Below are 13,963 nucleotides of genomic sequence, written 5' to 3'. Positions count from 1 at the left end.
GGAATAATGGGTCGTTAATGGGTATAAAGTGATACACTGTTCATTGCGGGCCAGTTTCAACACGGGCCGTTAATGGGCCAAGAGTTACAAAGGGCCTCATATGGGTCGAAAGAATTCATGGGCCACACATGGGCCGGAAGTTAAAACAGGCTGGAATCATATTGGACGGCCCAGATGACGCTACTGGGCCTAATTTGCAGAGGTCGTAACGGGCCCTGTGTTAACGGGCTGTAAATGGGCTATATGCGAATAGGCCGTTAACAGGCTTTCCGTGGGCCGGCCCGCCACCTTTTGACCAAGTCAAACGGGCCGGCCTTTTCACAGGAATGGGCCTCTGTTGGGCCGTGCCACGTGTCGACGTATCATAGGCGCCTTGGGTCCAATGAGTGGATGACATATGTCCCAACGGTGAGCCGACACATGTTTCCTCCAGCCAATGATGATTTTACATGTGGAAAATCCCCATTGGTCGAGGCTGTTAACGGGTTATCGGATCCAAAACCGGACCCGATAGCTTAACGGCGTTCCGTTATGGTGGATGCCACGTGTCGGTCACCCTTGACGAAAGCACTTCCATGACGCACAATTTATCATCATGGAAGTGGACACTTCCCTGATGATAATTTTGGTAATGTCATGGAACACTTCTACAACAGCACAGGTATGACTATCTTGATTCTGTCATAAAATCGTCATGGATGTACATGCATGGTAGAAAACGTGACCTACTGTGACAAACACGTATCATCACGGAAGTGTATTTTTTGTAGTGGATGTTCTGTATAAGGTTTTTCCTAGTAGTGACCTGCTACCTTTCAAAGATGTATGACTGCTATATTCTCCGACTTTTGTGAAAAGATTATTGATCTTTTCATGGATGATTTCTCCGTGTATGGAACTTCTTTTGATGATTGCTTAAGGAACCTTGATCGAGTTTTGCAGAGATGTGAAGAAACTAATCTTGTCTTGAATTGGGAGAAGTGCCACTTTATGGTTAATGAAGGTATTGTCTTGGGGCATAAAATTTCTGAAAGAGGTATTGAAGTTGACAAAGCTAAAGTTGATGCTATTGAAAAGATGTTGTGTACTAAGGACATCAAAGGAACAGATCCTACGCAAGTGTCACTCTGAGGCATATGGAAGACACCACGCTGGATATAGAACTACACATAAGGTATTGCAATCCGGTTTTTATTGGACTCTCTCTTCAAAGATGCCCGTAAGTTTGTCTTGTCTTGTGATGAATGTCGAAGAATTGGTAATATTAGTAGACATCAAGAAATTCCTATGAACTATTCACTTGTTATTGAACCATTTTATGTTTGGGGCTTTGATTATATGGGACCTTTTCCTTCCTCTAATGGATATAGACATATTTTAGTTGCTGTTGATTACGTTACTAAGTGGGTAGAAGCTATTCCAACTAGTAGTGTTGATCATAACACCTCTATTAAGATGCTTAAATAAGTTATATTTCCGAGGTTTGGAGTCCCTAGATACTTAATGACTGATGGTGGTTCACATTTTATTCATGGTGCTCTTCGTAAGATGCTTACTAAGTATGATGTTAATCATAGAATTGCATCTTCATACCATCCACAATCTAGCGGTCAAGTAGAATTAAGTAATAGAGAGCTTAAATTAATTTTGCAAAAGACTGTTAATAGATCTAGAAAGAATTGGTCCAAGAAACTTGATGATGCATTATGGGTCTATAGAACTGCATATAAAAATCCTATGGGTATGTCTCCGTATAAAATGGTTTATGGAAAAGCATGTCACTTACCTCTTGAACTAGAACATAAGGCATATTGGGCCATTAAAGAGCTCAATTATGATTTCAAACTTGTCGGTGAGAAGAGGCTATTTGACATTAGCTCACTTGATGAATGGAGAACGCAGGCCTATGAGAATGCCAAACTGTTTAAAGAAAAAGTTAAAAGATGGCATGACAAAAGGATACAAAGCGTGAGTTTAATGTAGGTGATTATGTATTGCTATACAACTCTCTTTTAAGATTTTTTGCAGGAAAACTCCTCTCTAAATGGGAAGGTCCTTACGTTATCGAGGAGGTATATCAACAACTTCGAAGGAACAAATCCAAAGGTTGTGAACGGTCAAAGAATCAAACATTATATCTCAGATAATCCCATAAATGTTGAAACCAATGTTATTGACACTGTAACCCCGGAGGAGTACATAAAGGACACTTTCCAGAATGTTCCAGACTCCGAAAAGGAATAGGTATGTGGTACGGTAAGTAAACCGACTCCAAAACTGTTCTAATAGCAATTTTTCTCCGTCTTGGAATATTTAAGAAAATAGGAAAATAAGAAGTAGTTCGGAAAGGATATGAGGCACCCACGAGGGTGGAGGGCGCGCCCCCTGCCTCGTGGGCACCTCGTTTGCCACCTGGACTCCTTTTCTTGTACGGTACTTCTTTTGGTCGGTAAAAATTCATTATATAATCTCCCGAAGGTTTTGACCACCGTACCACGATGAAATCCTCTGTTTTTATTTTGAGTTGTCTCTGCAGCAGATTTAGAGCAAGATGTCTTCTCAAGAGTCAGTCGGGGAGAGTCGGGTATCTAATCCGACACTGGGGCCAAGAGCAAATAGCGATGCTAACCGCTTTGGGCCATCAATGGAGGAAGAAATGGAGGCCGATTTAAAAAGGATAGATGCTATGGAGGAGGATCAAGAAGTTACTTCTCGCCTCCAAGCCAGATTTATGATGGAGGAACTCCAGAGCTTAGCAATTCCAAATTCGGTTATACCTCCCAATGCTAGATTTCTTTCTTATGAAAATATGAAAAAGAGTGTTACTTGTTCTCCCGCAGCTATGAAACATCCATGGGTGAAAGAAGCTTTAACAGTCGCGGATAAACTTCGTAAGGAAACAATGGATCTTAAACAGCAGGTCAATAAGCTCGAGGAAGAGAACCGTATCCTAAGGGGCGTCATCGCCAAGAATATTCCATCACCACCTCCGAAGAAAGAGACATGATCACATGGGTATGGGCACTCCCCCTGGCAATTTCCAAGCTTGGGGGAAATTCCCCGGTATCGTATCACCATCACACTTCTATCTTTACCATTTTTCTTTAGTTCAATCCTTTTGGTTATATCTTGATCTAGTAGAATAAAGTTTAGTATGATATAGCTTTGAGTTTTTGTGTTGATCCCTATCTATGTAATCGAGTCTGTGAGCTATATATAACAAAGATTAGTTTTGCGTCGAGGTCTTTGCTATCTTGCTATGATCTTAAGGGAGTAAAAGGAAAATAAAAAATAAAAATAAACAAATAGATCATATTGATCTTATGGAGAGTAATGACTTCACATATAAATAATATGATGAATAAAAGTTGTTGAGAGTTGACAATCATAGTTTTGGTCATCATTGCAATTAATAGGAAGTAATAAATAAAGAGAGGTTTTCACATATAAATATACTATCTTGGACATCTTCTATGATTGTGAGCACTCATTAAAATATGACATGCTAAAAAGTTGATGTTGGACAAGGAAGACAACGTAATGGGTTATGTTTTCTTATATCCGAAATAAAGTATATTGTCATGGATCATCCAACATGTTGAGCTTGTATTTCCCCCTCATGCTAGCCAAACTCTTTGCACCAAGTAGAGATACTACTTGTGCTTTCAAACATCCTAAAACTAGTTTTGCCATGAGAGTCCACCATACCTACCTATGGATTGAGTAAGATCCTTCAAGTAAGTTGTCATTGTTTCAAGCAATAAAAATTGCTCTCTAAATATGTATGATCTATTAGTGTGGAGAAAATAAGCTTTATACGAGCTTGTGATATGGAAGAAATAAAAGCGACGGACTGCATAATAAAGGTCCCTATCACAAGTGGCAATATAAAGTGACATTCTTTTGCATTAAGATTTTGCGCATCCAACCATAAAAACATATGACAACCTCTGGTTCCCTCTGCGAAGGGCCTATCTTTTATTTTTTTTCTTCTACTTTATACAAGAGTCATGGTGATCTTCACCTTTACTTTTTACACTTTATCCTTTGGCAAGCACTATGTGTTGGAAAGTTCCTGATATATATATACCCAATTGGATGTAGGTTTTAATAAAAAATTATTGTTGACATTACCCTTGAGGTAAAAGGTTGGGAGGCAAAACTATAAGCCCCTATCTTTCTCTGTGTCCGATTGAAACTTCATACCCATAAGTATCGCATGAGTGTTAGCAATTGTGAAAGACTAAATGATAGTTGAGTATGTGGACTTGCTGAAAAGCTCTTATATTGACTCTTTCTGATGTTATGATAAATTGCAATTGCTTCAATGTCTGAGATTGTAGTTTGCTAGTTTTCAATGAAGTTTCTTATTCATACTTGACATTGTGAATGATCACATATAAATCATAAGAAATCATATGTCCACATTGTTACTTTTCAATGTCACATATGTAATCATTCTTTCACATATATATATATATATGTTGCTGTTCTAAGAATGATCATGATGCCCTCATGTCCGTATTTTATTTTATCGACACCTCTATCTCTAAACATGTGGACATATTTTTCGATATCGGCTTCCGCTTGAGGATAAGCGAGGTCTAAGCTTGGGGGAGTTGATACGTCCATTTTGCATCATGTTTTTATATCGATATTTATTACAATATGGGCTATTACTACACATTATGTCACAATACTTATGCCTTTTCTCTCTTATTTTACAAGGTTTACATGAAGAAGGAGAATGCCGGCAGCTGGATTCTGGGCTGGAAAAGGAGCAAAATATTAGAGACATATTCTGCACAACTCCAAAAGTCTTGAAACTCCACGAAAGTCAGTTTTAGAATATATTAAAAATATTGGGCGAAGAACGCACCAGAGGGGGGCCACCCACCGTCCACGAGGGTGGGGGTGCGCCCTACCCCCCTGGGCGCGCCCCCTACCTCGTGGGCCACCTGGAAGCCCCCCGATGCCCATCTTCTGGTATAAGGTGTCTTTTGCCTTGGAAAAAATCATAAGGAAGCTTTCGGGATGAAGCGCCTCCATCTCGAGGCGAAACCAATCTAGGGCTCCGGCGGAGTTGTTCTGCCGGGAAAACATCCCTCCGGGAGGGGGAAATCGTCACCATCGTCATCACCATAAATCCTCTCACCGGGAGGGGGTCAATCTCCATCAACATCTTCACCAGCACCATCTCCTCTCAAACCCTAGTTCATCTCTTGTATCCGATCTTTGTCTCAAAACCTCAGATTGGTACCTGTGGGTTGCTAGTAGTGTTGATTACTCCTTGTAGTTGATGCTAGTTAGTTTATTCGGTGGAAGATCATATGTTCAGATCCTTTATGCATATTAATACCCCTCTGATTATGAACATGAATATGATTTGTGAGTAGTTACGTTTGTTCATGAGGACATGGGAGAAGTCTTGTTATAAGTAGTCATGTGAATTTGGTATTCGTTTGATATTTTGATGAGATGTATGTTGTCTCTCCTCTAGTGGTGTTAAGTGAACGTGGACTACATGCCACTTCACCATTGTTTGGGCCTAGAGGAAGGCATCGGGAAGTAATAAGTAGATGATGCATTGCTAGAGTGACAGAAGCTTAAACCCTAGTTTATGTGTAGCTTCGTAAGGGGCTGATTTGGATCCATATGTTTCATGCTATGGTTAGGTTTACCTTAATTCTTCTTTCGTAGTTGCGGATGCTTGCGAGAGGGGTTAATCATGAGTGGGATGCTTGTCCAAGGAAGGGCAGTACCCAAGCACCGGTCCACCCACATATCAAATTTTCAAAGTACCGAACGCTAATCATATGAGCATGATGAAAACTAGCTTGACGATAATTCCCATGTGTCCTCGGGAGCGCTTTGCTTTATATAAGAGTTTGTCCAGGCTTGTCCTTTGCTACAAAAAGGATTGGGCCACCTTGCTGCACCTTGTTACTTTTGTTACTTGTTACCCGTTACGAACTATCTTATCACAAAACTATCTATTACTGATAATTTCAGTGCTTGCAGAGAATACCTTACTGAAAACAGCTTGTCATTTCCTTCTGCTCCTCGTTGGGTTCGACACCCTTACTTATCGAAAGGACTATGATAGATCCCCTATACTTGTGGGTCATCGAGACTCTTTTCTGGCGTCATGCTTTCATTTATTTCTATTCAAGCCTTAAGAGGGCCATAGGCAAAAAACATTGGTAATTCGGCTATGTTCCGATCCCTTCATCACTTTATAGCATTGTGTTGTCTATTCTTGTTAGTATCCCTTTGCTAAATTGTACTACCTTTATTCGGAGCAAGGTTTGGGAGATTGTTATAATGACAATTCTTTTTCAGCTCAAGAAAGTGTTATTCCAGACAAAATTTCACGATTTTGTGTAACAAGGCATGGATCTTTTTTGAAACATGTGCTTTGTAGACATTGTATCCAAATTAGGAGATGTTGCTGGGTTTGCGATTGCCTTGCTCTTGCTTCGACACTGACAAGAATAATAATAAGCAGTTGGACGCTGGATAGATGATATACTTGGTAAATACAACAAGGCAAAGCATGTTAGGACCACTTCAGTCAGCCTTAGGCCGCGTCGAAAAATGTGTGTGTGTGTGTGTGTGTGTGTGTGTGTGTGTGTGTGTGTGTGTGTGTGTGCGTGCGTGTGTGCATGTGTGTGTAAATATGTATTGACAGAAGAAGAATGTTGTTTGTTCTGTTAACCTGTTACATGTAGTGTCTTTGTGGTCGTAGAAGGAGAAGGATTCTATTGAAGTGATGATCGCCATTTGTTGATGCCGGTGTAGGTCTCTTGTTATGTCATGTTGACTGTCAGTTCTTGGGTTCAAGATATGTAGCCTTGGTTAGTTAAATGCAACTAGTGCAATAGTCATTGTTTTTAATGGTCCATGACATGTTTATATTTGGTGTGCTCTAGTTGTTTTTGAGCTAATAATTATTGTAGTCTAAGTTATGCTATTTGGCCTGAAGACAACCTTGCAATTGTTCTACTCCAAGGTAGGAAAAAGGATCTCCCAGCCACACCCTAACTGGTACTTGTAGGTGATTTGGTGGTAACAACCCGCATGAAAAGGGAAACAATAGTTAATTAAGGCTTTGCTTGGTTCTTTGAGAGATAATATTCACGGAAACAGACCACGGGTGAAGTTTTTCCACACACACGGGAATCCATGGAGGAGAAAACCATGGGTCGGCTGATTCCCTTGCATCATTTATTTCCAGCTAATGAGAGACATGAGAGAGAGGGGGAATTCCTTCCACGCCTCGCAAGTCGTTTATTTTTGTCCCGGGGATTTGACAGGGAAGAGGGTGGGTTTTACCCTCCCACTTTTAAACCAAGTGTCTCGGTGGCAAAACCAGGGTCATATTGCCACATGGTGGGAGTTTCCGGGGATTTGACAGGGAACCCTGCCATTTCCCCTGCCGCCATCTCATTTGGTTGTTGGGGAATGAAAATCCAGGGCAATACACCCCCTAGGAGAGAGTTTTCCTGTGCATTTATGATTCATGGGGGGGGGGGGGGTGTTCTACTACCTCGATGTCCAAATGGTAAGAAGGGGAGGGGAGGAAATCCCTTGCAAGAGCAGGCTCGTGGATCTGGACAAGGCCTTGTTCAATTGGATAAGCAAAAACATTGGGGTTGAAGAGCATGAGGAGGTTCAAAGAGGAGGATAACGACCTGGACGTCGACGTCGCCGTAGATGACAGGAGCTGGTGTAGGGGAGATCCGAGGATGGAGGGTGACAACCCGATTCATTGGCGTCACGGGAGGGGTGGAGCTCTAGAGGGAGGGGGGCAGGAGCGTATCGCCGGAGGGACGGAGCATGGAGGCGTACCACTGGAGAAGGGGGTCCCCAGCATCGTTTCGGTCGCTGGCGGAGAAGCTCGAGGCGGAGCGCTGGATCTTGGTCGTCGTTTCCTCACATTCACTACTCTCCTGGCCTCAAGCTGTGGTTTTCTCTCCGATCCCTCGAGGCATGGATCTCTCCCCCGTGGAAAGGACGTGGATGGGTCGGAATATCCCCAACGGGTGAACCAACCAAACGTGAGATAGTTTTTCATGGGCTGGTTTGCCCCGGTGGTCTTTGCACCATGGTTTTCACGGGGATCCCGAGGGGATCATGGGCTACCAAACAAGGCCTACGGGTAACTAAGATCCACGCCTAACTCACCCTGGTCTTTGGATCTGCCGAATCATCATATTATGAAGAACTGACACTCTTTACGAAGAAATGAACGAGTATGCCAGCATCACGTGAAGGACGTTACACATGCATTGTTTTGGTGCGATCGGGCTGCCCAGATCTGGACATTCCATGTTCAAGCATTAAAAAATTAATCTTGTATTTGAAAAATGTTAAATGTGTACAAACAAAAATGTTGACCATGTATTGAACTATGTTAATCTTGTATTTGAAATTTTTTAATCAAACATTTGAAAAAGGATACATGTGTATAGAAAAATGTTGGTTATGTATTGAAAAAAATTCAACATAGAAAAAAATTAATCCTATGTTGAATTTTTTTCACTCAAGCAATTTTAAAAAAATATATATGTATGAAAAATATATTGACCATGTATTCAATATTTTTAATCCTGTATTCGAAAGATGTTAAACATGTATTAAAAATGTACAAGATATATACCAAAGAATGTATAATGTGTAAGAAGTCGACATAAAAAATAGAAGTTTTCAAAAAATGTAATCGTGTATTCAATTTTTTAAAGGTGTATACAATTTTTCCATGGACCCTGATGCCTGTACATCAGGGTCGGCCCATTGGGCTCCGCTCCGGTGACACACGCTGGGAGACGTACTTGTGAGTTGGTGACGTCGTCGCCGATCAACTCTCACCTCACGCACCTTCTCGATCCCTCTCGCCTCTCGCCCCCATCCCGCCGACGGCCGGACGCCGCGAGGAGCTCGACCCCTCCACCACTGCTCCCCCCCTTCTCTCCTACTCACCGCGGGCGACCAAATTAAGGCGGGGATTAGGGTTTACGCCACCGCCCCCTCCCTTCCCCTGTCTCCCTCTCCGGCGACCCCAGCCACCTCGGAGCCCCCCGCTCGTCGATCTGCATCGCCGCCCCAGACCCTCGCCGCGGAGCCCAGATCGCCGCCCAAGCTCGCCATGACGCTCGGTCCAGCCGCCGCCACCCCTGTAAGTTCCATTTCATTTCATATCATGTACTCCACGTCTCCACGTACGTATGCGTGTTGCCATTTCCAGTAAATCATGAGCTTCGATCTTTCGTTTCACATATGGATGCCAATTCTTTTTGAATTGCCTGGCGGTATTCATCAATGCCGTGCCTGGGGTCGAGAGATCATTAGTCTGAAATCCGATTATGAGACATGTGGTTTGACGACAGATTGTTTGGTTGAATCAACCGTACCTTTGGCTCTGGCCTCCGGGAAATCTTGTCTTCTGCTCAATAGGGTCCGTCGTGGAGTTCCTCAGGGTGGCCGTTGTGCCATCAATGATGGTTTTGCCAATTCCCTCTCCGTCTCCGCAAGACTACGTACCCAGTGATCCAACGCAGATGAGATATACCATTCTAGCCATGCCCGCTTCTTTAGCCCAAGCCTCCCGTATGAAGGGTAAACATCCTTCTGGACTATGCTGCCTCTATAGGACTGGGTAAATTTTATTCAGAAATCAACTATGGCACCTATCTACTTGTATTATCGGTCTGCTGTTGATATCGCCGCTGTCTTGGGATGTTCCATTGGATCGATGCCCTTCATGTACTTCAGGCTTCCCACGGGCACCACCCGTCCCACTATCTCGGATCTTATGCCTATGGTTGAGAGAGTAGAACCTCACTATGCTTTCCTATGACAGCAAGCTAACCCTTCTGAGCATCGTTGGCCATTTATCCCATCCCATGTGCTCCATCAAGCTACCTCCGAAGCTAATAGAACACTTTGACAAAATTCGCTGCCACTGCCTGTGGAGCAAGAAATCTGAACATGGGGCCAAATGCAAGTTTTCCTTCAGCAGGTTCTATGGTTTTTTACTTCAGATCAGAGATGTCAAAGCTGATCCTGCTCTCAAGTGCCTTTAGAAATCCAAATGCACGCTCAAACTAAAGGTGTTTGAATGGCTGCTGCTTTTAGATCATCTATAAACGCTAAAAACATGCTGAAGAGGACGAATCTTCGTATTAACTCCCAACTGCAACTCTCGGCTCTGTACTCTGCCTGAAGAGGAAGCTGTTCAACATTCAGATTTCACTGCCCTTTTAGCATTTGCCGCTCGTCATCGCTCAAAATTTCTGGGCTGCTGATGGCAACAGACTGCACCTTCTCAGTGAGGGTAGGCACTAGGCAGACGTGGTCTGGGCTTTTGTTCATGGACGTTTCTATCACTGCAGCCTGGAGCATCTGGATGGAGAGGAACCATAAACTGTTCAGAGGGGTTGCTGCCACATTCCAGTCCAAGAGTCTTAGATTTCGGCAAGACTTTACCCTCCTAGTTCACAGAGCCAAGTCTGAAATTAGACCTGCTATGATATTCATTGCCAGCTCTCCCAACTGATATCTGACCTGTCTCTGTTTTAGCCTTCTCATCTTTGCTTAACATTCAACCATGGGCATAAGAGTGGGAGTTGGATAGGGTTTAGATAAGGCTCACAAACTTGTGACATACTCCCTCCGTCTCAAAATAAGTGTCTCAAGCTTAGTACAACTTTGTACTAACTTAAAAAAACTAATGGTAATTTTGCAAATGCTTTCTTCTGCAGTGACATGTAGTTCCTGAAATGAACAATAAATCTTACTCAGTACTATAATCACTTTTTTTTGTTCCTGTATCTATGCTCAGATGGTTAGTTTTAACATTTTTGCTAGCAAAATTCTTGATTTGTCTGTAGTGACATGTATAGTTCCTGAAATGAACAATAATACTGACCAAGTGATGTGTTTCCTTCTGAAGATCAACTAAAAGATGGAGGCCAATCTGAAGAACCAGGCGACCGTGGCGATGCTTCGCATTGTCTCCCTCGCAAGCTCCCCTGTCGACCTCATCAAGGATGCTCTCCGCAACGTCCTATATATGGACTCCGTCATTGCGTTTCAGGAGCTGCCGCACGATGCCCTGGACCTACTTGCCTCAACCCACTCCTTGACCTTGGCGTACCGCGAGGTATCTGAGCTGGTGATGTCCGTGGAGGCAGCCATCATCATCGTCGACCGCTGGCTCGAGCCCAGGGCGTCCGGGCTGCAGGGGCTGCCGGCGGCTTCGTGGAGAGTCCGGGCGGATGAGCTCGTCGGGGCTGTGGCCCATGCTAGCTGTATGCTAGTGTCAGCTGGCACGTATTGCTACCGTGCCTCGGCTGTCCTGAAAGTGTCCAGCGAGCGTTGGCGCACCTTCCCTACCGACCTCCGAAAGACCTGGATGAAGGATGCGAGGTCGTCGCTCACCTCTGTACGTGATCGCCTGATTGACGCCCTTTGCGCCCTCTCCCAGATGTCTGCTGCTGCCACCGAAGCCCGGGATGCCGCCAATATACTCATTGATTTTCTGTAGTGTTGACTATTTTACTGCCAAAAGGATTTTAGCTCCATGTCTTGGCACAGTTATCTTTATTCGTGGTAGTTAAGACTAAATATAAATCTCCACCCATATCTTTGATACATATTAGTTCTAGTGCCACCTCAATGTTGCAGATGACATATTAGATTCTTATCAGTTTAGTTTTCTCATATCTTTGGGCTTTAATAATGGGTGTTGCCATCTGTTTGACTTTCCAAGTAGACAGAAGAATTGATAATCATTTGCAATTCTTCCACAAAGACATTAACAGAAGAAGGATTCATTGTTTAAAAATTTCTTCTGCTCCAAATGTTACTTCAATAACTATATCTTCTTTAATAGTTTTCTATTTCCTTCTGATTTTGCTATAAACATACTAAAGTATTGGTCATCCTTCATTCTGAGGTTGCTGAAGATAGCCATCTTCTTTGTTTAGAACTCAGTGTTCAGACCTCATTAGCGCCTGTTGGTATTTGATAATCCAGTCTTTACCAGATTTGTTGTCTTCAACTAAAGCTAAATGCGATCCACACCACCTTCCTTCAGTTCTTGATTTTTTTTTTTACAAAACATTACCAATCTGCAACAATGCTCATGATTCTTACATTTACTCTCTAAATTGCATGTGTGTTTTTCTCTATGTTGTACTGGCTATTTGAGGATTGTTACTTTGCTGTACGAAACAAGACAATGCAAACTTTAAATCTTGTAAGACATTTTCTCTGTTAAATACATTATCCTCTTCTCTCATTGGTTCAGATGTAATGTGGAGAACATTTCTGACGCCGTGACTATATGTTCTGTTTTCATGTATGCATATTATAGCCACAATAGTGAGTTGACCATACATGTCAGCAAGGCTTAATATTTACCAGCATTTAGTCGACTCTCCCAAATTGGACTTGCATAGAAGGATCGTTTTATCGTGAATAATCTTACGTTCACATGGAGCAACATTTTCTACCTATTCGGAAAAAAAAAATGTTTTCTCCCTATATAAGGTGCTAAATTTATGGAGGTCCGCTGAGGGAACAATCGTTACCGTGACCGAAACGCGCGCGACGGGTCCATACTATCACCCACACCCTTCACTGCACCGGCGTGCTGGGAACAATTCACATTAAACAAATCGGCCTTAAAGAACAATTGCATATGTGCAGGTAAAAACCCCTAGAAAGGGCTATTTATCAGCCTTAAAAAAACCACTAGAAGAGAGAAAAGTCCACCATACATGTAACATTGACGAGTGTATGACACCCGGGTACCTCTACTCTGGTGGTAGATGACCATGTTCTCTACCGAGGTGCCGAGTAATTGTGTGCTGGACTAGGGGGTGCATGCCACATCGCCTCCAGGCAATGTGGGCCGTGCCGAGCACCCCCTAGGTAGTCAACCGGTGGGTCGTGCCTGTCGGGCGCAGGAGCACGAAGACGAAAACTTCCAAAGACTTGGCGCCTACTTCAAGACTTAAAGACCGTCTACACAACAATTACCTAGATGTAACCGACCTAAGTACACCCCCGATATCTATATATGTTGAGGGGTGAGGCCCATAGACGATCACCTCATACACATATAAATCTCGTGGTAGACCAACCTCTAACTTGTACTCCCTCAAAATCAATACAATTGTGTCCCTGTTACCATCTTCCCAAGGTTACCAGCTCAAAACCGCTATCTAGTATGCATCTCAAGGTATGAAGTTTGCAAGAAACAGAGCATCACAATAAGCAAGATGACATAATGTAATCATAAAAACATCAATCAATATGACGAGACCCCGTCATTTTATCCTTAGTGGAAAAATTACAATACATGTCTTTGCCCTTCTTGTCACTGGATTAGAGCACTACAAGATTGGACCCACTACAAAGTACCACTCCCTCTGAAGATAAACCCATCGAACTTTGCCAAAGAAGATAGATAGATCGAAGAGCATGCAAAGCTATTTAATTTAAAAAGATTTAATTGATTTCGATGAACAATCTGATTATGAAGTGACAATTCATCATATCCCAACAATCACACCACCGATTACATTGAATTGATGCCGCTCATGTGTTGTATCTCACGAGAACATTTTATTGAAGATCCAAAAGAGAGAGAACCATTTAACTACTACTATGGACCCTAAGGTCCTAAGGGAACTAGTCACACATGGTCATGGATGCGGCAAGGTTGATGAAGAGGCCTCCGTCAATGGATGCCCCCTCCGGCAGAACTACGAAACAGGCCTCTGTATTGGATCTTTGGGAAACAGGAACTTGCGGCGGCGGAAAAAATTGGATAAAAATATGATGGAGGCCATTTGTGCTTATAGGAATTTATGGCGGTGGAATGGACGTAAGGCAGCGCAGGTGGGCCCCACACGGCCTAGGGGTGCGCTAGGTGGTCGTGTGAGCCCCCTAT

At 43.0% G+C, this 13,963-nt stretch overlaps 1 protein-coding gene across 1 annotated transcript; it reads left to right on the top strand.

Moving 5' to 3' along the window:
* The first annotated feature begins 8,870 nt into the window (after nucleotides 1–8,870).
* On the top strand, nucleotides 8,871–12,039 carry LOC123115587 (uncharacterized). Its single transcript, XM_044536716.1, has 2 exons — nucleotides 8,871–9,178; nucleotides 10,955–12,039. The coding sequence occupies exon 2, from the start codon at nucleotides 10,967–10,969 to the stop codon at nucleotides 11,546–11,548; it is 582 nt and encodes a 193-aa protein (XP_044392651.1). The 5' UTR covers nucleotides 8,871–9,178; nucleotides 10,955–10,966; the 3' UTR covers nucleotides 11,549–12,039.
* The last annotated feature ends 1,924 nt before the right edge of the window (nucleotides 12,040–13,963 follow it).

The sequence above is a fragment of the Triticum aestivum genome, chromosome 5B (assembly GCF_018294505.1).
Source record: "Triticum aestivum cultivar Chinese Spring chromosome 5B, IWGSC CS RefSeq v2.1, whole genome shotgun sequence".
NCBI classification, from domain to species: Eukaryota; Viridiplantae; Streptophyta; class Magnoliopsida; order Poales; family Poaceae; genus Triticum; species Triticum aestivum.
This window is presented reverse-complemented; position numbering and strand designations above follow the sequence as displayed.